A 27874-nucleotide genomic window follows, 5' to 3' on the forward strand; every position below is an offset into this window, starting at 1 on the left:
ACCTTTAATTTATGATGAAAAAGTGTGTTCTAAATTTGAACGAATACTGCTATTCATTCAGAAACAGAAATGGGACTATTACATTGGATCTCTAAATTATTAATGTTTGAGTTATGAAATATGCCTGGTGGTATAATTAAAATAGAATATATCCATTAAATGTAGTCTAGGAATAACATAACAGTAGATAACATCCCAGATTTCTAGGCAACTTTTGTGTTTTTCTGGAATACAGGCCTCTGGTACAGTTCTGCTTTCGTCAGAGATGTCTTATCAAATTAAAAAAGGATACTGGCTTTACAGATCGTAATTAACACTAATCCAGGTCTACTTATTACTAATATCAGTAAAACAGTAATAACTGCTTTCTTACACGTTAAGACAATCAATTATTAAGAATCTTCATTGTGAATTAATTTTACAAATGATAGGTAGTGCAGTATAGTATATAAGCAGTAGTTTCTGATCATGTATTCACATGTGTGTTCAACTTGGTATGTCGCTGTTAATAGTTGTTCCAGGTTGACCATGCTTTCATTGGATTTAATTATAATGTCAAAGGTTTCTTTGACTTTATAATATGATTTAAAGGGATTTCAAATAATCCTTATTCAAGTGGTTGCCCCAAATTTAAAAAAAAACTGCTGACTTTAAGTGCATCTCTGATGAGTGGACTGTCATATTCCACTGGGATGATTAGCAAATGCTCTGATGTGTTCTGCTTTGACAGCAGAAATCACATAATCACTAGAAAACTGGACGGAACTGCAGGGAAAAATGCATGTACATTTTCTTCAAAAGAAAGCATACTGTATCTTACTTAGGACTGTTACCATTTTAATTTTTGAGATCCAACCCATATTTAATGAAATCTTAAATGTTTTGAGAATTTTGCCTTTTCATTTATTTACATTGTTGTTTTTTTGCTTCTTACATTATAAAGCTATTTATTTTTTATGTATTCTGCAAGAGAATATATTTTAATACAAACATACAGTCTATTTCAGAACTGTGTAGCAAATCCCAATAGCATTTGATAAATGCCCTTGAATTATATAGTGACAGTGTCTGTTGTTTCTCTTAAACATGTTTGATAATAAATATTAATAGTCAGTATTTCTGCCTTAAACATTTGTGGTTATACTGTATATTTTTGTTTTCTTAAACATAGTACAACACAAAATAACACATGAAGTATGGGAGCTTGCTGGCAAAAAGATGTTTTCTATGTGGGAAAATTAAAATAGCAGCTACACAGTTTCACCTTTTAACACATATTTATGTGTTTTTATTTTAAATTGGGAATACAATTATGAGGTTTCTTCCAGAACACAGCAGTCTAGACCTCCTGTACTGCCTGTATGCAGGTAACAGGTACTCTTATTTAATCTCCACTTAAACCATTGTGATTTTAAAAGGTCTGAGACACTATTTAAATTATGCTTTGTCATTGGAAGTTGTGTTGCTGAGTTACAGTAGGTTACATCTAGGAAAAGTGAGGTTACATCTCATAAAAGTAAAATGTGTCCTATGTGACTAAGCTACTATAAGTTTTCACATATTAGAGACATTAATTGTAATAATAATATGTCATTTGCTACATGTCACATACAGTAAGAGCTCAAGATATTTTATTCAGTATATTGAAATGCATGGTCATACATCTAATTTAATTTTAATCTCACAACAAATCTCGATGTTCACCCTGTAAATTCATTTTCGGTGAGGACAGCCCTTGAACATACTGTGCATTTGAAAAAGTTAAAATATTCAAAAATACTTACTGACTTTGCTTTAGTCTCATAATTGCTCAAATGTAATTGTGCCAAATGCCCATACAGGAAATTAAGTTATTTGACATTGTGTATGCTTGGCTAGAACACATGTCCTCTTTTTCAAATCCGGTATTAATTTTAGTGTAATAACACAAAGAGACATAATAGAATATAAGCCATCAGTGATAAGATTCTAACTCTTGTAGGGAAAAGAAAAAAACTGAAACAACTATAAAAAATTGTATAATGTACCTGTATTTTTCCCCTGTACTATACTGGGAATGTATTGTAACTTTTCTTGAAATACATACAGTATTATGTATAAATCTTCTGTGCAAATAAGAAACTTTCTAAAACTTGTATTTATGTACCTAACCTTAAATATTTTGTATTCAAATTGAATGTACCTTGCTGATTTTTTTTTCTCTAGAATACACTAAGTTGTGTGTTTATCCATGCTTATTAGATACTGTAGATACATTGTGTGGTTGTTAATGATGCTGGTAACACTAACCAATTGAATTAGGAATGGATTTCCATTGGTTCTGACTTTTTGCCATTTCTGTTGTCAAGTCATTCATCTGTGTATGATGCTCAACATATATCTTTCTTTTTTTCAGGGCAGCCCACCACTCTTTCTAGTCCAAGCACTGCTCTTTCCCCTGTTGCCAATGTCACCCTTTCTTCCATAGGTATAAAATACATTCCAAAATTCTACTTACCTATTACAGTTATGCAGCACTTCCACCAGTTTCTCTGTCAAATTGCTTAATCATTTTTGACAAATGATTGAGCACACACATACAGTAAATGTGTGTATGATCCCAGATTTTTAGCTTATGTAATAAACATAATAATTATCATGATTCTATGCATAGTAAATAGTACATTCCCGTGTCAATGCATGTAAAAGAACATTTATTAAGTAATTTTAAACTGTATTGTTTTATAAATAATGGATCACATGCATCTGAAATGTCTGAAATGAACTGAGCAAATATACAGTACATTTAATATCTTTATGATGGGTTGAATCTCTTTACCACATACTATAAATGTGGTTTGTGTTAAGAACTGCACTGTTGTTAGATTTTACTTATCCAAACTCACAAGGTTGTGTCAAAAAAGTAAATACCAGCAAAGAAATAATCCAAGACTCCATTTGCCATTTAGATAAAAGGCCAGTTTTTAATCTGTACATTATATTTTCAAGTGGTATAAAGTGACATTGAAGAACGTGCTCTGTGGAAATCCCATCCTGTTCAGACTACACCACATTTAAATGTGGGCTGCTGAAAGCTGTGCATTGGAATATTTTAGTAGTTTCAATTCTCCTATTAGTCAGATTTCTCACACTAGACACTAACATCTTTCATGATGTCGCTTCTTGATAGTGCAACCTGCTGTGCCAGCAGCTGCTTCCAGCAGGATTTAATATCAGTGAGTGCTGGAAGATGATAAACACTTGCTGTGATGGATATTTTTAGTTTTGGTCCTGTATCATAGTTTTGTGTACTTTCTAACTCCCAATTGAAACCTATGATGAGTTTAATTACGAATGTTACAGCACCACAAGCTTGTCATTTGTAAATACAGTACATGCATTAACTGATTCTGATTCTGATGTATTTCCTTTTGTCTTTCTGCAGTAGTTGTAGTATTGACAGAGGGGTGTTTGTGTCAATTACACAGAAATGTTTTTATATGTTTTATACTGCATTGGTCATTAGATGTATACATTTATATTGCTAATATTCAAATGATTTATATCCATAAATGTTAGACATCTATGGATGCTGATGCTTTTAGGCACCCACATTAAAGTTATCATACATTTATATTTGGCTAAATAAGAAGTTCAATATGTCTTGCAGCTCACCATCATTTGATACACAATTTTAACCATTATGGTTTGGCATTTTAAAAATTCTTTGAACACTGTTTCAAGCATTATATTTGCATTCTTTTTGGCTTGGCAGACTTTTTTCATATAGTTGTTCTGAATGAATACTTATGTTTATAAATTAACTTTAAGGGTATTCTTGAAAATGTTAAAGTTCTTTGTCTTATTGTACAAGAACTATAAGAAATACAGTCATTATGTTTATACTATATGTTTATCCAGTATACTTGGCAGTGGTGAAATAAACTAAACTAAGAAAGCAGTAGAAATCAGCTGCGTTGAACTATTTCTAACTAGTTTTTTAATGGTTGATTAGACTGCATGCCAGTGTTTGGGAAGGAGTTCTGAAACAACCGTTTAAGCCTGCGCTCAATATGGGAACAAAGTTTAAGAAAATATAATAAGGTACAGTGCTGCTTTCTGACTCATCCAGTCAAGTCCTTCACTCCAAGTGTAGGCTGTGCCAAGAGGGTCAGGCTGCATTTCACTGCTTGTACCTCACTCAGGGCATGGGCTGTGACTGTGAGACTTCACTCACTGTACCACATGTGACATTGTTACCTCAGGGAGCCAGACAACTAAGAAAAGCACAAAAGGATAGTAAAGCTGTTTTTAACTGACACAGGAAACTAGTTTTTGTAATAAGGCAATCTATACAAATACATTTCCTCTGGATGCTAATTTGAAATGTTTCCATTCTACAATTTCTTATACACGTTTAGTTAATTAAATGTACTTAATGTAATAACTTGTGTACTTGCGAGAGCTGTCAGTTGCATGGTATACCCAAGAGATATGATGAATGAGCTGTAATGTAGTGCATTTATCACCGAATTTCTTTATTAGTCACAAGGTAGTATCATACAGCATGTATGAGAGATCTGTAGGCTACACCTACAGTATAAACTTTTCATTTGTAACCTACAGTCTGGAGACTTCCGTTTTGAATTTGTGCTGTGTCAATAGCTGAATATGACCAGGACGTCTCAAGGGTGGTATACAATTGAATGAACCAGAGGATACACATACTGTATAAACTAGAGGGACATTAATTTAGAACTGAGGATAGAAGTCACCTTTTTGTAAAAGGGTTGTGGGAATCTGGAACAAACTACCTAGTCATGTTGCTGAAGCTGACAATCTAGCCTTTTTCAATAAGGCTGGGTGAGATCCTTGCATCGCTTAGAAAACAGCAACCATACAATCTAAATGGGCCAAATGCCTTCATCATCTTTGTAACATTCCTTTTGTTCTTAAAACTACAGTAAGTGTCAGGACCATACTGATTTAAGTCAACAAGGTTATTGTCACCTTGACACTCAACAGTGGCTCCCTTGACATGCCAGTTGCCTGTGACTTCAAAGTGTTTTCAGTTCTCTATCCATTGTTTAATTCTATTGTTTGTAAAATGCAACCCAAGAACATTAGACATCTTTAAGACCGAGGATAATAAAGACTAAACATTTTTAGGGATAGCACATTTAAACATAAAATAGAGATTGCACTGTTTATTTCACGATTTATCATTATTAAAGTGAAGAAAGTGTCACCTACAGTGAATGCAATTGCACACAAATGAAAGGTTGGCACACTATTGATTTTTGTTCTCCCATTGAGCGTAAACTAAAGCGATTGTTTCAGAAAATGTTGAAATCTGGAGCTAATTCACATATATATTAGCCAGAGCAAAACTATCAAATCACTGTAATGGAATTCTTTGTGACTGTGGTTCCTGCTGTGCATTTCTTCTTATTTTAATATTTTAGGATTTAACAGTGTTTATTTACCGTTAACAATGCTGCACTAACACTCTCTGCTTCTTCTTTCTTTGCCTCTTCATTAGTTCCTGCCTTATTCAATATTAGCTCTTCTGTTAATGATACCTATGCCAAAATCAGCTGGATTTCTGGAAACGAACAGAAGGACTCAGAGTTTTATGTTGCATATATTAATAATCGTAAGCTATTCTTCCTGGTAATAATGAAAAGTATTGGATTTTATGTTTCTTTGTAAAGCAGCAACACTCCCATGTTTTGTAGTTTTTATATAAATTTTGAATACCTGTAAAAAAGAAAACTTTACATTTTATAAGTAAAAGGTCAAATATATGAAAAATAACACAAATCTGTTGCTGTAAATCCAGATGCAGATATATCAAATTGTACTAACCTGAGAAAACAACATATGCAAACTGACAACATGGCATGTCCCCAATACTGTAGGAGTAAATATATAAAATATATACAGTATTTAGTGACTTCTATTTAATATTCTAATATTTCTTTCACTTTAAATATTTAATTTGTATTTATGAATTAAAAAACTTACCGTATTTTGTTTAGGTTTTTAAAATGCACTTTGCTGATTTGAGACTATAGCCATTAAAATGTTACCCAGTGTGTTATTTTTAACATACTGGTGCTTGTTTTTTACTTTATCAGTCATTTTGAAGAAGCATATTTATGCAGCTACAGTAGATTAATTGTACAACCTGAAACAACTGTAACATGATTGCTAGTAGCTGTTTTACACTGAAAAATGACTGTGCATACCTGGAAAGTATTTTAGAATGTTAGGTACAGAGACAGTTTCAGTTTTAAAGGTTTGCCTTTTATGGTAGCCAAAGAATGGCATCGCCTCTCAGGCACTAACAATCATGTACTGTAGTACAGTATGTACTGTAGCACGTTGAAAACAGTACTACAGTACAGTATGTAGCTTAAAATCAGGCATTATTAATTTTTTCAATAAACATTTTACATGACACTGTTCATGTAATAAAAGGTCGGTAATAAAACTGTTTAGGTAATAAGAGGAAAATTCTTAACACGTATAAAACATGAAAAAAAGCATTTGAGTTTAATATGCCCAAATTTCAATCTTGAGATTTTCAGCAGGTGATGTTTTAATAAACACATTTAACTTCACCTAAAAGACCAGGTTACTGGCACTTCTGTTTTAAAATAGATTGATTGATACATTAAGGATGTTGTTTCAAATAGCAAAGTGTCATTTGTCCATTTTGTTCCTTAGTGGGGGGACCCAGAAATGTGATCTATGCATAATGACTGAATGAATTATGCACCTTTCATAGGTAAAGGTAACTGGAAGATTTCAGAAGCAGTTAATGCTTCAAAAAATTTCCACATCATTGAGGGGCTTGAGCCTGGATCTGAATACACAGTCCGCCTTTTGACTAAGAACTGGGTTGATAATGCTAGTATTTTTGAAGATGTTATCGAGACCAGAGGGAAAGGTGAGAAGTAAAGCTGCTGAAAAGTTTCAACTGGATTTCATGAATATCTAGACAGTGTACATATATACTGTATGTGATTCATAAAAAAACAGTTACTAATTATATCATTATGAAAATGAATGAACTATCATTGCTTGTTTTTTTTTATTATCACTGGGTTCCTAATGAATACAAACTAAAGAAAATATATTTATTTTAAATCTCATGCTTAAGTGCAAAGCAATACATACTTTTATGGCTCATTCAATGTATGTTAATATGTGTGTAGAAATAAATACAATCAATATAACATTAAGATAATGCTTGTGCTAAAATCATGTTGTAAAATGTAAAATATAATGTAAAATGCTGTTACACTGTTTATAAAGTGACTTTTTATATATCTTTTTTTATATATCTTTCACTTGTCTTACAGTAGTTCCCTTTTCTTTTTCCATGGCATTCCTATTGTGTTAATTATGATATTATATCTTTGTATCACAAATGTTGGCATATTTGAATTTTGACTATATTAGAAATAGGCAGTTTTTTTGCAATGCTAGTTAATTCAAAGGCAACATGAAATCTTTACGTTAAAACCAACAATGTCATAAAAAAAATTCTTGATTTACTTAACTCAATAACAATATGGTCAGCTATAAATTTTTACAGGCGAAAGGAGCTCCATTTTAATTTATCCACTTGCTATTAAATGCTGGTTTAATGCTCTGTAGGTTTAAAAGCTTTGCCTCATATTATGGAGGCATTTTAATGAGTTTACATCAGTTCTTAAATGTCACAACGAAAGTTATGGTTACCAGAATCTGATCATTTTGCATATTTGATCACACTTTAATAAGTGTCTTAAAAATAATGCTGGAGGAATAATTGTAGAATTTTATATTCTACAGGTTTTGCAGGCATTTATGAAGGGATTTCTACACAAGGATGGTTCATTGGGCTGATGTGCGCGGTAGCCCTTCTAACTCTAATAATGTTAATCGCATGTTTTGTGAAAAGAAATAAAGGAGGAAAATATTCAGGTAAGTTTGAACGGTTTCTTTTACAAAAAGAAGAATACCATTATTAACATTTTTGAGCTTATGTCATTGTAGCACATCTGAAATAGTGGCCAACGGCTTTGAAATGAGCAAGAGTAGAACTCGTGTTCATTTCACATTAATTATTTTGGGAGAAATGGTTTCAACACTATTTTTTGGCTGATAATTACTTAACATGAAAATTAAATTGAGTTATTTTCTACATTCTCTGCCTTTGTTGTTATATCTGCCATATTCTTCACAAGGTATTAAAATGTAAGGTAAAAACAAGATATTTGTGTTTAATATGCAGCTAGATCTTTCATTATTTTTGCATGACCTTGAAGTAATCTTAAAACATTATCAACACTTATTTTGACTCTTTTGTATTGTTGACACTGGTATTATGTCATTCAAGTCTTTAATATAATCATGTAATAAAATAAGACAGAACTGATAAAAAGAGATTTAAATAATGGATGATTCTGGTGAGCATTCTAGTGGCTATATTGTTAATTTTGAAAAACAAAATTGCATCTCAGTGTGATTAGGTTTCTTGTGAAAATGTTCTTCAAAGTAAGGTGGATAATTCACCAAATAATAAAAAGTAGTTATTTTAATTATTCCTGTTTTTGAGCAAAATGTATAAAAAACAGGTTTGCTTTATTGTGCAGTTTGTGAAGTACATTGCATTTCTGTTTCATGTTCGTGCACTTGATTTTGTCATCATTTTTCTCTAGTAATACAATTTTTTGGAAAATAAGCTATATACATTTATCTATCACAACTCTATGTATGAATTATGCATGCATGTGTGTTTAATTTACAGTCAAAGAAAAAGAAGACTTACATCCAGACATCGAATCCCAGGTTATGAATGATGATACTTTCTGTGAATACAGGTAAGAATTACATACATTTTACCCTTTTATGTGCCATTTTTCTAGACTTTGACAAGTGTTTCATTTTCTTTGCATAATACTGTTTTATTATTTCTTTTATTTTGAAAGCAAACCTTATATGCATGAATTTTATAAGGAACCTCACAGGCATCATTGATCAAGACACATTTTCAGCTGAGGCGCTGCTGAATGTAGGTGGTAAACAACAACTGATACCCAGGTATAGAAAGTTGTTGTTTAAATATCAGTTTTTAGAATGTGTCTGTTTTGTGCTGTGCAATCGGTGGATAGTGGTAGTTAAAGTCATTGGGGAAAAAAAAACATGCAAGTTAAAAAAAGCATTTTTAAAATTATTTCCAAAATTATGGCTGCCTAAATCACAGCAGATATGGCATCTGTACGATTGTAAACAGTGAACCTCTGGGGCAGTAATATCTGTTTTTATCTAACTCTGTGAGCTATTTACACAGCAACATGGAACAAAGAGCACAGCTGTGAATGCAAAGCACAGCATTACTGTTTTATCACAGCTGGTAAACCACATTTTCTCAGCTCAATTCCAAATATTTCAATACATTCTTACATAACTCAAAAGGTGTTACTCGTTTGCTGGAAAGTGTTTTGGTAACAAATAGAATTGACAACCAAGTTTGGTATATGGATACCAGATAGCTTCTGAAAGGTTCTCCTGAATAATTTTCTCATATGGATTTTTAGGAATGTGAGCAGGCTTTCTGTTTTCCTTAACTAAGCTACAAAACACAACTAAACTCAACAAGTTTTTCTTTAGAAGGCAAAATAGTAACAACATTTCAGTTATTATCCTTTGTTTTTCCCCAGCTTTGTAACTATGCAAAATAAAAGGCAAACAAATAACTACAGGACAGAAGACTTGCAGCTAATGGTGTTATTTAGCAGAGGTTAAGGAGGAGGTTTTCTAATATCACACCACCGCTCTCCACCATACCACCACTGCCCTACATACAGCTCTGCACTGATCTTTTGTAGCACTGGACATTTTGGTCTTATAGTGACATCTCTCACACTCTGCATTACTAAGAACTTAACATTATTGTGATCTCCTCTTCCAACCCAGAACTAGAGTCACTTTCTTGAATAAACAGCTGTTTAGTCTCAAATTCTCCATGTACAACAACCGGCTGTGCTCCAGCCATGGTATCTGCTATTTTCTTTTCTTTCAGTTCCATTAATGTCATCAGCCCTCCCTGGAACTCTAAACATCCATTGCAGCTTTGTCACGCTTTACCCTTCTCTCTTTTTTCTGCTAGTTCGGCTGGCCCTCTCCCCCTGTTTATGGTCCCGGCTTGTATTAATTGTTTAACCTTTTCCCTTTCTCCAATCCTTCTTTTTGCTGTCCCTGTAGGACCCTCCCCAGTCTTTAACTCTTAGTTTACCCTATGGGTGTCAGTTTGCACAGGGTTTGGGTCTCCTTGTTCATAGCCTTCACTGTCCTTGGCTGCTACAGGAATTGGTCCTCCCCTCCCTTGGTTCCCAACTGTTGTAATGTCAGCCCTCAACCTTTTCCCTTCCCAAAGTTTCCATCCACAAATATAGCTGATATCTGTTTTTCTTTTGGACGTTCAACTTCGAACGAATCCTCATACAGTACATTCAGTCCTAGCAAACTTCAGCAAGCAGTAACAGTGTACCCACCATGCTTTATTCCATGCTACGTGTGTGTTTTCCTTGGTTCCTGAGAAACTTTGCAGCTGAACCAGCTCATCCGTAGCTCTGTTAGAAGAAATATGCATTGGTGTTCTTTGGGGTTTCAACATTAATAAAATAATGATACGTTTTGAGGCATCCCAAACAATCTATGTCTACACTTTTAAAAGTGAAAAAATGAATCTGGCAACATTAGTGTGTATGTGGACCTCAATAGGTACAAAGGAAGTAAAGGTTTATTCCATGCTGAAAAGAAAGAAAGGAAACACAACGGTTAGACACCAAACAAGGCTCCACAGCCGAAACGTCATGTTTTCCTTTCTTCTCTTTTCAGCTTGGAATAAACCTTTACTTGTTCCTTTGTACCTATTGAGGTCCACCACTTTTACATTTCCTTCTCCTAGCCAGAAACTTGGTTCATTAGTGGGTATGGCCAATATATCATTTAAATTTTGGTCTTCAGTGGGAGGTCTACCTTGAAGCTTGTCTGATCTCTAGGATCTGAATTTTTCACAATCAATGGGAGCAAAACATTTGCTGTTAAAGCACTTATTTAGTGCCTCAGCTATTAAAGAGACAATGGAGTTAGCTCCAGAATCCCAAATTCTGGGATTGGGTCAAATCCTAATAATCAAATTCTAATAATGATTAAACAAACGTGCTTAATACTATACATTTACATATGTCAGTGCTGGGCAAACATCAGACACTCCTCCAAGTTAGAAGGTATGAAACTAGTAGAATTGGATTGGAGCATTGAAGATTCTGATCAACTGGAAGACTATAGTAGTTTAATGTGGAAACAGGAAGAGAGCTACCAGTTAGCAGGTACTACAGATGCAGCCATTCAAAACAAGTGGGGTATGCTGCAGTATAACACGGTGGGCATGTTGCAGTATACCGCATCATACCGTATGAAAATTAGATTATGTAAATAGTATCCGGAATCACCTTGTAAAACTGCCAGGTGGAGCTAATAAAGGTTAACTTCTCCTGTACAGCATTTGAGCTGTCACCAGAAAATGTCGGTTTCGAATCCTGATCACTGCTGAGGGACAATCTTTATTCAATTAAGAATTTAAGTTGTATACTCTTTAGACTTTTAAATTTAAACAGTGTATTACAGCATGTTAATCATTAAACATTAAAAAGGTGGTATATTTTATAAAAGCAAGATTGTTCTGTTGGACAAAAGTACACAACCTACCACCTTTATCATAAATATTTTAATTATGCAGGAATATTTTATGCATCAAAGTCTTTACCGAAGATATTACTAATAGTTTTAATAATGAATGACCTTGGACAAGCTGTAAGCTCAAAGTATTACCCTGGTCCACAAACCGTCTTTGTAAACGAAAAGAGTTTATTTAATCATTGACAAAAAGTAACACCACAGCATTTAGTTGATCTGATCACACATTCGTTTCCAATCATACAAAGTAATTCTTGAGAATCTCCGATTCACCATGCCTGTCACATGCTCATAAACGATATTAATTTAAGAACATAAACATATTACTGTATGTAAACTGTACTGTATATTGCTGGTCTTGGTAGTTTAAAGAAAAAATACACACCAGTATTCCATTTCTCCCTAAACATTTTAAGCATCAAAGTCTTACATGTTGTTATTTGGGAAACGTTTTTACGTGCTCCTTCTGACCATATTAGGATTATATACTTTGTGAAAAGTGATAGTCTTTTAACCTTTTCTGTGAATTTGCTTGTTATCTAACAAACGCATACTTTTAGAATTTGATTAACAGGGAATATAATATGGAATTGCATATCTAAACAAATTAATAACGATATAATTATATTCATGTACTGTCTGGCGGAATAAACTGAAGAGGTTAGTTAATGCAAAATGAAATTATTAAGAATTATCACCTCTTTTTACACTTGAGATCAAATGAGAACATTCCACTCAGTGGGTGGTGCATTGTTATCTCAATCACCTGCTAATTCGTTTTACACCACTGGACGACAGGAGAATGTGACTGTACTGTATCTGTACAGAATGTGTGTTTCAATCAATATAGTAATTGATTAAAATCGCAATCGCGTGTTTAATCAAATGCCTTTTTTGATTCACAATCTGAAAATGAAAACCGTGGTAAAGTCACCTTGAATTAAAAAAAAAACTATTTTGGCACGCCTGTAGCATTTTCACGAAACCTCCTAGAGTTGTGAGAACAGTTGCTTTATGTATAAAGTACATTGTGAATGTTTTCACAGCCTTCACTTTGTCGTTTTTATGCCATTTTTTTGACCACGCACGAATATTCCTATGCCCATATCTTCGCAAGGGAATCAGTGCGAATTTTAATTCTAATTAATTAATGACTAATTAAATGACCGCGGGCACTTTCCACCCCCTCTATATTCTCAGAGTAGAACAGACTAACCTTCTAATGAAAGACGGTCCACCCCCCATGGACAGGAAAAGTGCCCACAGACCCTTAAACTTAATATGGTCAGTAACAGTAAACAGTAACATGGTCAGAAGGAGCACATACAAACGTTTCCGAAATAACCACATGTAAGACTCTGATGCTTAAAATGTTTAGGGAGAAAGTGGAATACTGGTGTGTATTATTTCTTTAAACTACCAATACCAGCCATATACAGTCTGTAACGTAGGGATTTCTATATTTCTTTATTTAGGGGTTACATTAGTGACAAAGGCTAAACTTTTAGCATACATGTTTGTTTTGGGTTTTGCTTGTTCACATATCTCCCCTTTTTATAAAACGACATGGTTGAAAACTGTTCCAGAGCCACTGTTGTTTCATCAGTGAAAAGTACATCATGAAATACCTCTCCCTGTTCAATCCACTGGAAAAAAGAAAAGGAGCATAAAGCGTCTGATGGTCATAAACGATATTCATTTAGGAACAGCATCAGAGATTTGTTTTTAACTGCACTGCATCGGAGAGAATACCATAGTGTGTTTTTTTTTAACTCCCTGGCGGAAATTGGCTACCATAAGAATCAGTATGGCTCAGAGATTAAATAAAACTTCACTCGCACCAAAGAAATATATATTTCTAAATATCAAAACATGATCAAATTTAAGTCATTTTAATAACAATGAATAGTCACCTATGCGTTACAATATAAACATTTATATTGATTTAAATCGCTTTTAAATCGCCTTTATTTAAAACCCATAAATAAAGCTGATACTGTTTAGACTTTTAATTATTTAAAACTGTTTTACAGCAGCACAATGCAAAATGCAACATAAATCGCTATCTTTGTCTTCTGTGTAATAATGTTCACCTCTCTGTCCAGCAAATTAACAATAGTAATAATAATGAACTTTATTGTATATGGTGCCTTTAAAGGTGGCTCCTCAAAGCGCTTTACAGGTTAAAAACAATAACAACAATACTGTTAGGCTGGACAAATGATTTTTTTTTAAGAAATACAAAATGAGATATAATGATGTGTTCCGGCTTAGACATTAATGAAGAGCATAACACGTGGGTGTCATAGCGGTCGGCTCTTGCTTTCCCATCTACTGTATACCGATGCACTGCAAATACAACCCCCCTCTCTGCGGGAGTGCTGGCTGTGATGAATTAAACCGGTTTCACAGGTATTTTCAAAGTAGAAGGGGGCGAGATTTCCAGCGAAAGACACCCCCAAACATCAAAACCCCAGTAAGTACAGTATTTACTAGTTAAGAAAGCTAGGCTCCTCAATGAAATCGCATTAACATGCTAATGCATTGGTGTAACAGTCCGGGCGTGGCAAGCTTCTAATGTCAACTCAACTGTGGCGAAAGGAACCCTTCTGCTGCAAAGTGGTATGCAGAGCTCTGGAGAGGGCATGTGGTATTCAGCCAGTGAGCTTTTGACGTTTTGAAGTGGAAGTGCAACTTTGAATTTGACCTCCACCCAAATGTCTCCACCCAAATTATTATTATGAATAAAACCTAGTTCCCCCAAATAATTCCTATACAGTAAATGCTGGGCCCCTATCCAGGACCCAATCTCAACCAGATATTGAACTCCCATATGAAAATAATTACATTTATTGATGTAAGATTTGTATAGTTATATAAAAATTCATTTTAAACTTAATGTCAATGTTTATCAGTTTCATGTGAAACTTGAAAGGAAGTTGAAATATTAAAGTTAAATTAAAGGTGGATGGTGTGGAAAATCCATGCGTCACATGTCTTAAGAGGTATCTTGACTGAACTTATGCCCTTTTAAATGACATTTTGCATTACAGATGTATTTTTTCTTTATTTAGTGTTTCAGCTGTTTAGTAACATGATTATTTTTTAATTGTTTTGTTTACTGAATGTTAAGCACAGGCTCCAACTTTTGAAAATTATGTTTGTGTTGTTTTTTCTCTGCCTCCTTTGCACCTTAACATAAAAATAAAGCATTACTTATTATTAAAGAAGGATTAATTAGCAGTAAGAAGGTGTTGAGGAAAATGTGTTCCTTCATGTTTTGCTCCTGCTAAATAACTGTGCAGTGTTCAGTGAAACAGAATCTCTGTGAAACAGGGTTATGAATTTAGTTTTTCTTAGCAAAATTTAGCATTACACACAAATGAAACACTTGTCCTTAGACACATTTTACTAGATACTTGATGATGACAAGTTGTGCATGTTTTGAAACCTTTCTGCTACATGAGAAATCTGTCAAAATGTTGTTTTTTTCAATAAATTAAGATTATTTTGCTTATTTTGGTGTTTAACAGATACTGTATTTAGGGGGATGACAGTTTCTAACATCACACTTTCACTCGCCTATACATAAATACTCCACAACTCTGCATGCATGTTTTCTAGCACTCATCAGTACAGTCTCATCAGAGACATACTGTATATGTTTCACACTCAACATTAGTCCTTACCTTTATCTTATTACTTCCTAAAAGCAGAACCATTGTAGCTTCATCCCACATTTCCTTCCTTCTCTCTTACCCTAATCCTGATCACTCTGCTTTTTCCTTCCGATTTTTTGCTCCCTTTCTGGTCAGTCATACAGCCCAATGTGCCTTTGGCTTCAGCCTACATTTGTTGTTTTGTCTTTCCCCTTTTCCCCAGTCCTTCTTTCCGTTGACGTTCCAGGGGTACCTCCAGTAGCTGACACTGTTATGCCACGACCCCAGAGGAATTGGCATTCCACCTCACATTCCAGCACAGTTCCCAATTAGCCCTTTTCCCCAGCCTATTTAATGCTGCCTCACATTCTTCCTGGTGCTCAGTATTAGGGTTTTCCTGGCTAGAGCTACTCCCAGTCTTATATAATTCATTACTTGGTTTTTGGCTTCCTGACCCTGGTTTGTTCTCCTTCTACGTCTCCTTGTTTCGGTTTTGGTCTTTTGCTCTTATTCTGGTTTTGACTCTCGGCTCCCTTATGGAATACGGATCCACCTGTGGTTATTTGTACTTTAGCACCGGCTAGTTTACCTACGGCTTTCTGACCTCGGATTGTTCTTTCGACCGCTCCTCTTCCAGATCACCACAATGTCTTCCACTGCCCACCACAGAGCTCCAGTCTCAAAGTAGTCACTGCTGAGGCTGGTGCTGCCACCTTTCACTGACTTGTGTTCCATCTCCTGCCTCATACACTCTCCAAAACACTGCACCGAGTTGAACCGACTTGCTTAATGTTCAAAATCTTCATCGTGTTTTGGGGATCCTTTTTGAAAAGCTGTCATTTCCTTAGCCAGGCAAGTTAACACCAAAGTTTGAAGTGTATTTGTTGTCTCATTTATTTGTTATTAGAATATAACAAATCTTCTGCAATGGTGTTTAAGTTTAGTAGTAGGTCAATTTCTAATTTTGCACTCCACTTGCTAAGTATAAATACTCCCATAGTTTGTTTTAGGGTTATTGATTTTACTTTTGTTTTATACAATATAAACAGAACATACAGACTAAGACAATAAAAGCTTTTTATAGATAAGCTATAAATACATAATATAATGTACAATGTGAGACAATAGGTGATGAACTGCTGCTGGAAGAACACTGAGACAAACCGAGCAGCTGTCTGTGTGTCAACCAAGTAACTCTATTCATCCTGGCAATCAACTGGGTACACATAATGTGTAACATCTGTGCTAAGAGAAGTGCTGCCAAGAAAAATCAAGAACTACCTTTATTCTGTTAATTTTTTATACTCTTATAGCTTTCCCTTTCAGTTTGTTGGGGCCTAGCCACCCCATTATTATTGACTCCTGGCTCATTTTGAGGAGCTGTGTGACAGAAATATTCAAAATCATATTGTAGCATTTTCAGGTTCCCTCAGGACAAAGGACAAGTGGAGACGTAATAGTAAACCAAGCGACTGCTTTATTCTCCTATCGAAACCACACAAAAACCAAACACAGGATATACACACACATGAGGAGACCGACAGAACATGTACACATGGATAGGGTGTTAACTCGTTAAGTACTGGCTATACACTTATAAAGCTATTCAGGACACTAAAACTACTATAATACTATTTACATAAGCAGGGTCAGCTGCTGGTCATCGTTGTGACCCTCAGACTCCCCCGGCTACAACTCCCAGCCTGCTTCGCGGTACCTTGAGTGCCTAGGTGCTCTTCCTCCTTACCACCGGGCAACGGCGTTACAATATACTTAACCTATATATATAGTATTATATAGACAATAAATCACGGTGTATGATATGCTTACTAATTAAATATAATAATCCAGTAGTTAAACTATTTTCTCTTTTTTCATTTGAAGTGACAATGATGAAAAACCACTGAAGGGAAGCCTTCAGTCACTCAATGGGAACATTAAAGCTGCTGACAGTGGAGACAGCCTGGTTGACTATGGAGAAGATGAGCCTGGCCAGTTCAATGAAGATGGGTCTTTTATTGGTGAATATGCTGGGCGCAAAGACAGGGGATCAATGGAAGTAAAAGGAACTAATCAAATTCAAGCATAAGCGAAAGGGACAAATTTACAATTAAGTGTATAGAAAAAGGACAGCACTGTAATGCAATGTACTGAAGGGAAAAATGGCTTACCTGTATGTAAAGCACAACTTTATTTGAATGAAAAGTGGCGTATAGTTATCAGTTACACTGCCACCTTAACATTGCTGTATGGCAAAGTGCCTGCATAATGTAATGGGATAGTGATTGTTTTCCATTTTTTACATTTGTGGTTGGTTTTCTATATTTTTGGTAAATTTAAGGTACTTGGTAGTGGCTTCTGCCATTTCTGAATATGCAGCACCTGTTTCTATTCTATTCCATTTTACAAAAAAAGATCATTAGCTCCCATTGATATACCTGTATGTACAAAAAAAAGTGTAATCTTATGTCAAGAAATTGTATCTCAAAAACAGGCATTATTTCAGCTTCAGATATCTCATTTCCAACTCATGGCATGTTTGTGTGTGTACAGATATGATGACAGTATTGATCTCTCACAGTATAGTACAACATGGAATGAGACACTGTTAGAACGAAGGGTAATAAAGACAGTATAATAAATACACAGATAAAAAAATACTCTTGAAAGATATTCCTTTTATGTTTGAATATTGCATTAGCCCAAGGTGAATTGTACCTTAAAATTGCTAGAAAATCTTGCCTCAGATTTGATTTTGTTTTAGCCAATTTGAGATAAAAATAAACTACTTTAGAGAAAGCAATGCATGCCTAGTGTTAAAGACCAGATAATATTTATCTGAACCACTGTTAATTTTTCTTTTAATTTGTGTCTCTTGTTCTTTTTTAATAGCAGTTTTACAAAAAAATATCATAATTAGCTATAGTACATATTTAGAAAATTAGAAAACAAATACTGTACAAATCACAGGAAAGCTCTCTTTCTTCAGTGGCTTTCCATAGAAAATTTTGTATTCCTAAATTGAGACCTCAGGTAATGTAAAAAGTTGTGTTCATCAAGAACAGAAGAATTCCACAACGATTTGACATTTCCATTTGTTTCCTGTGTGTTTAAGAAAAGTTTGTATACAGTATATACCCTTTCTTCTAGAGGCATGACAAAGTGTTGGTCGGGTGTGTTTTGCTTTAAAATACAAACCTTAATTTTTATCATTTACAACTTTTACTAAATCAATTTATTCAGGCAAACAGACATGGTATTTCCAAATGTCACTAACAAACTACAGCTGGCATAAATATTAAGAATTTATGTTGGGGAATGACACTTGCACTTCATAAATAAGAAAATCTGAAGTATGCTAATAGTATGCAGTGGTCTTTCTGTTGGTTTTGGTATGTTTTTATGTTAATCCTCTGTAGTACTGGTGTGCAGAAATATTGGATCCAATACAGAGAAAGCTTGTTTTCATAAGGGTTGACAAAGGTTGCACTAAATAAAATAATTTTGAATAAAAAATGGAAACTGTATCAAGGAAGCTCTTTAGATTTCTGTCATGCATATGAATTCAGCATACTTTTTTAAGCCCATACTAGCATCAACAGAATAGCAGATAACAGCATTGTAAAATTTCAGGTCTGTGCACCCACTTGAAGACATTGTGATCTTTCATGTGTTTTTTCATAGAGTTGAATAAAATCCTGATGCTGAATTCAATAATACAATAATATTTGTTTATATTGTCTGTATTATTTATTTTCAGCTTTGTTTTAAGTCTTTCACTGAAGTTAGTAAACCAAAATTGAGAACTGACAATGACTAACTTGGAAACAACACTACTGAGTTAGAAAAAAAAAGCTTAGGGATTTTTAATACATGGGTACATTTTACATTTTTGGAACAGTATTTACACAGAAGGAAAAAAATGTAGCACTTTTTTCTATATTTGCTTGTTACTTTGTCTTAGTGTAATTTACTGGGACAAATACAATATACTATATGTCTTCATGAATTAGATCTAGCCTGTGTATCATAGCTCATTTTGGAGAGCAAAAAAGAGCTGAGAGAAAAAGGTCACAGCAGCTGAAACTCAAGGTGAAATTCACTCAGAACCGTCTACTTTGAGATGTGCAGGAACATTTGGAGACAAAGCACTTCTACACTATTTCATCTAAATCTCATAAACTGTTATAAATAATGTAAAACTCAGGTCAAAGTAGGCATTTGACTAAAAGGCCTGATGAAGCCTTGCATAGTATAGGATTGAAATGAATAGCTGCTTTAACCTTAGAAGAAAAATGAGTTACCCCAAGGCATAAATCACAAGATGTCTCCAGTTAGAGGTTGTTTCACGCATTAAAGTTTGAGAGTTAAATGCACACTTCTTTTCTAGGGGATGGCCCTGAATGGGTATCCTCTTTTCAAATATTTGTAGGACTCCACACTGAAGTATGTTGCTCTTGTTCAAGCAATGATGTTAAAACCTGAGTATGCACACAACATTCTAAATGTTGTGTGCATACTCAGATTTTCAATTTGGGACATCCCAAAGGCAAATATTACTAGGACCTCTTCAGTATACAGGGACTGGAAGTCAATAATCTGTTTGGTTTACATTTCTCAAGATCCATCCATGCCTTATTTATTTACAAAATAAATTCATCAATGATCATTTGTTGGTTTTAATCTAAAGGAACGTTTTCCTAATGGATTTACGTAGAACAAGATGCTAATTTTAAGTGGGAGTTTTTCAAATTATATTTGCTACAGCAGAAATGTAAATGTATTGAACTTTGAGAATTCAAAAAAATAAGTCTCATAATGCTCATAATTGAGACTGAACATTAATGTATTCCCTTTGTGACATTCTGTGCATGATGTGGCTTGAAAATGATAATGTCTTTTTAATTCAGTGTATATTCTGAACAATAAAATTGTCTTGAACATATTATCACTGCTGAATACTTAACATACTGATTACGTTTTTGAGCAAGTTATGTTCAATGTTGCACACAAAATACTAATTTCATATTATTTTTTAGGGTTTTGGTATGATAGAACAAATTTATTTTGAGAAACTTCCTGTATAAACTTTATTTAAAAAGTGATGCAGTTCCTTTTCTTTTATGAAGTATTTCACTGGCTTATTATATGTGAAGCTGCCATTTGGTAATGTAATTATTTTGTGTATGTATTTTGCACACCATTACTACACTGGAAAAAAAAACATATTTCTGTTTTTGAACCAAAGTATGATTTGTGTTATAAATTGTACTATATATATTTTTCATTACCTTGAACTTGCATCAAGTTTACTTTTGACCCATCTTTTTAGAGTTTGTACACTGACATTTGTAAAGTTACATTGCTGACCATGTCTTAAAACACCTAAATGTTATTAAATAAACATGGATGTTACACATTTTCAAATGGTGTCTTTTACCATGAAATGTACTGTGCTGTTATTTACAAAGAAATTAAACTATGTATTTCATTGATAAGCTTTGCCTGTGTTTTCTATGTGAAAGTGTTCAGTGGTTGAAAAAAATATAAAGAAAAGGTTACAAAATCTGATGATGAAACTGGTGGGGAATCGTTCAAGTTGTGGAATGAGGAAACAAATAATTAAACAGAGATTCCAGAACGGGTAGAAAGTGGGGCTATAGAGACACTATCCTGATTTTGTACTTAACCATTGTTTCGCATTAACAAGTTGTTTAACAGGTTAGTAACCTTGTAATGAAAACTCAGTGAGATATGATAGCTACAGCTTAACTGTATTTAACTTTCACCAGTACGTGTACTGTACAATTAGGGCTTCCATTATTTTTCATCTAGGCATTCAAGGTGAGGAATAATGCTTCACAGAGCTTGTCAAAGCATGCCTGGTGCAATAGCAATTTCTTTACTATTAGAATACTTTATAACTCTATCAAGGTGAAGTATCTTTCCGTGAAGCAGCTTTCAGATATGGAAGTAAAGAAAATGTTATTATTGCCAGGCTTACACTATAACTGAAGAGTGAAAACTCAAAAGGGAAGATTGGACTAATTTAGCATTTCCCTGAAACATTTTTGATGTCTCTGGTGGGCTGCTACTCGGTCAAAGCTGAAGTACTTTGGCAAATCAAAAGAAATTATCTTACCATATAGTACTTCCTCTGAAAATTAATAAGTGGACTGGTCTCTCATGCTGACAGCAACTCAATTTATATAGGAGGTTAATTCATCAACCTTTCTCCCCCTGTCAAACAACTTAAAATGCCTACAACTTGTATTTAACGTAAAGCAAAAACATACAATTGCCAATGTATAATTCAGTTGTTTGGTCAAACTCTAATTAAGATGGAGAAGGTGTGAATCGAGAGAGCTTTATTGTGCCAATGTTCTTGACTGAGGAGAACAACATCCCATCAATAAAGATGGGGCTATTGGAATCCTCTCACATAAGGGATTAGCCAAGTAATAGTTGCAAGGGCAAAGATGGGGCAGAGGCACGGATGCAAAAAGAAAATGAGCAAGCGAGTTTGTATTAAGTGTGATAGGGGTAGGATTAGGTTTTGACCTCCTCCCAAATAGAGTTTTATTTCAATTGGGGTAACTCATAACAATCTGTAAGGACAGAGCTGTGGCAACCACCAAAAGAAATAAGAGATACTCCATAATTCTGTTTCAGAATTCTAATGCTATCTATGGATGCCTAAGGATTCAATGGGATGTGTTTGTCATGATGTATCAGTGTTAATATTTGTTGTATGCATCTGGAACAAAGGCAGATATCAACATTATAGATTGATTCTTGAGCATCTTAAAATTAAACATTTATCCATTTAACAGTGACAGTGAACTACCTGCACTGCTCACACAACAAGATCTTAAAGGTGCAGTGCAATCAATGAATAAGGGCCAAGCTCCAGCTTTGGGTGGCTTGCATCCATATGTTTTGATTGTGATTTCACAACAAATTGGCCCAATTCTATTTTGATACGATAAAATAATATTGTCTGATTTCTCAGAAATTTGTTTTGCATCCAAGCAGCTATGTTTTATACTCACAGAGACTTATAAAAAACATACAGACAATACATATTAACCTTAGATTAAAAATAAATATGACACTATAAAAAGATGTCAACCATAAATAGATATTATGCACCACTTCTATAAAAATCCTCACAGTGTATCAAAACCTGTAAGTTTACTCTCACGCAATCACCTTAAGCCCCTATTATTACACAATATACTTTAATTTTTGCACATGTGTGCAATGTGGGATAAAGGAATTGATCATTTTGTATTGAGGCATTCTAAAACATCTGTTCGAAGGTATCAGTGGGTTTTCTTCATGCATAATGTGTGAGGGATCATAGGAGACACTAACAGGTAGTCTCAACATATTCTTAATGTAAGCAGTTTGAAAGCTCTATTCAAGTGGCTGTCCCACTATCTTAGAACACATCCTTAAGATCCTCCATATCTTGACTTATTTTTGCACAGAAAGATCATTGTACCAGATAGTTATTTAATACTGCATAAAACTTTGTACCACAGAAATTAAACCAAAGGCAAAATCTGACTAAAACAAAAAACAGTAACCTGTGAAGAATGTAAATTTGCTGTGTACCTTAGTACAAATAAAGTCAATATGTTTTAACATTGATTCATATTACCAGATTTTATACTGTAGGCTGTAACTTCCTTAATGGACTCATTATGAATTATTACTGGGGAAGGATATTCATCCTGTTCAAAACCAAAAACAATTACTTCCATTTTTCGAAATATTTAATCAAGACATTGCTTATAATAAGGTAGATTATAATATAGTACAATACTGAATAATATAATATATTATTATCTAGATATTATATATATATACATATTGACATTACAATCGATCAATCATTCACTGTACATTGGATCATTTCATAGATACCAGAGAATGGCATTGATATCTTGTTTTCTGAGTGAAGGTAAGCCATCTAGATTCTAGAATTATGCAATGTTTTTGACTCAACATCTGGATTCCTGTTCCTCCCCAGTTTCCCAGTTCATTAAGTCTCAAAATCCTCTCATGGGTCCCACAGTAAAATTATTCTGTAATGGAAATTTTATATTAAATACAGTACGTGAAAAGTGAGTAAAGCTGTAATTTCCTTTGGTGGATGAATCTAGTGGAGTAGGCTTGTGTCTTACCAGACATGATGATTTCTTCAGCATTTCCTTTGACAGGGGGCACAGGAAAAGATTTTCCTCTCAGCTCCTTACTTTTTGCACAAGCATACAGTATAAGCATTTCACTGCATTCGTTAGAGCACAAGCTACTTGGCAAAGCATTAAGTTACTGTACAGTATATACCTACTGAGACTCAGAAATCTAAATTCTGTGTATTGTCAAAATATTGCTGTTTTCCAAACTTTATACTTTAGCTCTCTTTCTGGCATATTACACATCTTTTAAATTATAGGTTCTTTTTCCTGTTACATGGCTAACTGGGCTAAGTCAATCTACATGTCTTTGAAGTAACCTTATAAGGTAGGAGCCTTTGCTTCAGTGTATTCTGTTTTTACCTCTGCTGACACCTTCACATTCTCAGATATGAAAATCTATAACCCAGTTGCTAAGATTAAAAAGGGAAACTTCCAAAGCTGACCAAGATGCAGCTAGCTTTGATTATCAACTTGCACAGTAGGACAATAGTGGTTAAAAATTAATGCTTTGCTGTGGGTTGACTTCCTGTTTGCTAAGCTACTGCTATTACTTTGTCCCAAATTCATCTTAAATATTAACTCACAATGTTCTTAATTTGCTTGTAGGGGTAAGTACTCCAGAATTTGATGTACTCTTCAGTGCCCCACAACAACAGAGAGACTTGTTTTTGCCAAACTTCAAACATAAATATTTGGAATTTCAACTTAAGACTGTTAGTGTAACGGGAGACGGTTCAGACTCCCGTGTAGTGCGTATTTAGGACCTTATGCAAACAGTAAAATCCAGAAGAGACTGGAGAAGGAACACAGGGAAACACAGCAGGATCAGGACGGGATAACAGACAAGGGGGCGTGTTCCGGTGCTCGGGGGGCATGGCGCAGGCAAACATGTCCAAAACAATCTTGAAGGGGAAACCAGAAAGCAATCCAAAGTCCATTGCCGGGAGATCCATCCAAACAGACAGGAATGGGGGCGAGGAATCAGGAACAAGGAAGTTAAAATCATAACAGAGCCGTGTACTCCGAGCCCCGGACCCAGATGGTCAGGGCGCTGGGGAATAAGACTTGTCCTTGGGCTACCCTCAAGCCCAGGGGATAGGCAGGCCTTGTGGCTTCCATCTTCCAAAACTGAGCCCTGAAGCCCAGAGAAGCCAAACTTAAGTAGTGACAGGAAAATAGGAGACAGGTGCACGTAATAATGAAACTGAAATACAAAAAGGTCAGACCGCCCTCTAGAGGAGGGATGAAGACCATGACAGGCTATGTTTTTGTCCAGGTACACACCTCCACTGGAAACCCATAGAGGATAATATAGTCCGTTCTAATCAATTACAAGACCTTTCCTTCTTCTATCTAAGCAAAAAATTTGTCATTGAGGATGCTCCATGTGATTGCCAACACCTTGTTGATAATATAATAGTTCATATGCTCTGTCACCAATTCTGGTGTGCCTTGAGATTTAGCTCTGCTCATTTACCCACTGATGGATCAATTTAAATATACCTCCAATAAAAAATATATTGTATGTTTGCTTTAGCAATATGCAGTATATATTTCTCCCCATATTATACCCCTCCCTTTTTAAACTGTTATTAATTTACAATGAAGCGCTGATTGATTAAGCGGAATAATTAAGCGGGTGATCAGAAGTGATATGTTAGTATCATCCAAAAACTTGCCATTTACAACTTTTTTAAGGTTCTATAATACTCCAGTTAGGAGAGTTCAGTTAAGGTTCTTTTCGACTATGGTAATGGACATTTATTTACCCGTGTTTCATAAGTGCTCCAAAATTAACGCATTCTGGAAATATGTAAGGTCTGTTTTGGGCTACAGTATATATAGATAAGGTATTATTCTCCCCCAGTTACCAGGAATTATGTTACTCTCTGATATATCTCAGCTAACACTATGTTAGTGTTAGACAAGCAAGTTTTCTTAGTGATGATTGCAGTGACTGCTCAAGGAGTTGAATAAAACCTGCTATTTTTTTTCTTGGGTTTGTTTATGATTTTCATGATATTTTGCTTCTAGAAAGGTTCATCGCTTGGCTGCATTCAACCTCTAACGCTAGATGGGCAGCTTGGGAAATTGCTACTGATAAAGTACAGATGCAGCCATTCAAAACTCCTCTTTTTCTTTCTCTTCTGTTTTTGACTAACACACTTTAATGTACAGTACATTGCAAATTACAATAAAATCTGATTTACATTATTTATTTTAAAATACAGAGGTGGGTGTCAACATACAGATTATGAAAAGCTGGCCACCTGAAGGGACTGTAAGTGAAAAATTAGAGAAACTTATGTAGACCTTCTGTCAAGCTCTTCCTGCTGGCATCTCTAAACATCAGTTGAATGGCTTCAGCTTGCACAAGAATAGTTCTGCTTAAGGTATTAATGGGATCTTTCTGTTTTAATCTGATATTTTGACGTGAAATTGAGTGATTTTTAGATTTTACTGTTAACTTAGAAAATCATTTTTTTATTATTTATTAATTATTATTTATTATTTGTTTATCTATAATGTGTATGATTTACTGAGTGAATGATAACAGATTTTGGCTCCAAGTGAAACCCCAAGAAAGTGTAGTGATGACAGGGTTCAGCTCACAAAATGCTACAGAGGAAACAGGGAAGTTTAATGTGTCAAGGGGGACACAAGCCACTTTCATCTTTAAGACAAAAAGTCTATGGATAGTGTGGTGCTGGGAAAAAGTTTGAGATCTTCAGGATACAGAAGTAGTCATTATAGAAAAATTATGCTTTTTCTTTGTCTGAAAGGCAGGAGCCATAACCTAAAATCCACCAGGCAGTTGGTGTAAGGGATGACATTAAGAGTACTTGGTTTGACCCTATGTGGTGCTGAGTCTGTAGGCAGCTAGTGTTTGGTGTCCAAATCCCAAGGGCAAAAGGCAAAAGTCGTAGTCGAGGTAGAATAGCTAGGTCAGGTATCACAAGAGTCAGGTCGAGAGTATCCAAATCCAAAATGAGAAACAAGACAAAGTTGAAGCTGGAGGAAAAACAAGGTTGGCTAGGGGATCTGTCTGTGAGAATTTTATAACAGCCAGTTCTGTAGGTGCGCCAAAGGAGCAGGGTATTGGAGCTGCAAGGTTGCTTATTCTGTTTGTCATGCCTGAGTGTGCTTGACCGAAAAAACCAAAGGCAAAGCCCAAGGGTCATAATGACATGTATTGCTGTTGCTGATTTTATGAAAGTTTGCAATAGTTTGCCAGCTAAACTAAAGTAAGTAGCTTTTCCCTCACGTTCCTACCAGCTCCATTTTGTTTGTTATTTTCTTTGGCACCATTTTAGTTCCTTACCCCGTGTGTTATCGTGTTTTACCGGTCACTTATTCAATTTAAAATAATCACTTTTGCACCCACTTTTGTTATCACACTGTTAGTCCCTTACCAGAAAAAAAATTATCCTAAATGTTACACCCCTTTACCCCTAGACACTTGGGGTCGTAACACCACATTATCAAACACAAGAAAAGCAGTTTGAAACTGCGGATTCATTAGTTTCTTAAAGCAGTATTTATTGACTGGATCATTATGCAGATGTACCTGCTCCTCGCAGTACTCAACTAAAATTTGGATGTTAATCATCATGATCATAAAGCAAAGTGGCTCGGGAGCCTTCTTACTTCGTTTAAAGGTCTAAAAGCAATGGACTTACATTCTAACACTTTTGCTTATTCACTGAACTCCGCTTTCCTTACAGACGATCTGCTGAACAACGTATAAACTGTTCTAAGAAACATTTCAATGTCTGCCATTAAAGATACGTATTTGCAAGGGTTTTCTATACCTAAATCTTCGCAATGAGCTACAGTACACAGTGCTGCTCTAGCAGATGTGGAATGCTACGACGAAGCACTGCAGCAATGCCATTGATCTTCCCTAGCATAACTGATGCACCATCCGAAGTAAACATAACCATTTTCTGCATTCTTAACGAGTTGTCCTTGTAAAACCTCTCTATTGCTGATGCTACTGAACTACTGTCACACATAGTTAAACTTGCAATCCCAGCAAACACTGTCATATAAAAAAAGTCATGAGGCCAAAACTTTGCATATAAGATAAGCATTTTTGTTTCTGATATGTTGGTGCTCCCGTCTACCACAAGCGTATGGAAATTGGTGCTGCACAGTTCACTCATAATATTATTGTTAACTACATCTTTAATGCACTCTACAAACTCAAATGCATACTGTAGTTCTTGCTCCGCCAACTTTCAGGGATTGGTGTATATTTCGCCATGTGGT

The 27874-nt window shown here is 34.9% G+C and overlaps 1 protein-coding gene across 16 annotated transcripts in view; it reads left to right on the forward strand.

Annotated features, from left to right (window-relative positions):
- The window catches only part of chl1b (cell adhesion molecule L1-like b), a 105529-nt gene extending 84636 nt beyond the window's left edge, over positions 1-20893 (forward strand). For 9 of the 16 annotated variants that reach the window (XM_015347239.2, XM_015347245.2, XM_015347247.2 and 6 more), the window contains 6 exons: positions 2396-2467; positions 5522-5635; positions 6773-6934; positions 7825-7956; positions 8783-8855; positions 17280-20893. In XM_015347239.2, coding sequence (XP_015202725.2) covers positions 2396-2467; positions 5522-5635; positions 6773-6934; positions 7825-7956; positions 8783-8855; positions 17280-17484 — 758 coding nt within the window. In that variant the 3' untranslated portion in view covers positions 17485-20893. Of the gene's footprint in view, positions 1-2395; positions 2468-5521; positions 5636-6772; positions 6935-7824; positions 7957-8782; positions 8856-8963; positions 9152-17279 lie in introns of those variants that run through there. The other 7 variants (XM_015347254.2, XM_015347255.2, XM_015347251.2 and 4 more) reach the window with 6 other exon arrangements.
- Positions 20894-27874: the final 6981 nt, after the last annotated feature.

Source organism: Lepisosteus oculatus, chromosome 4 (genome assembly GCF_040954835.1).
Source record: "Lepisosteus oculatus isolate fLepOcu1 chromosome 4, fLepOcu1.hap2, whole genome shotgun sequence".
NCBI lineage: Eukaryota > Metazoa > Chordata > Actinopteri > Semionotiformes > Lepisosteidae > Lepisosteus > Lepisosteus oculatus.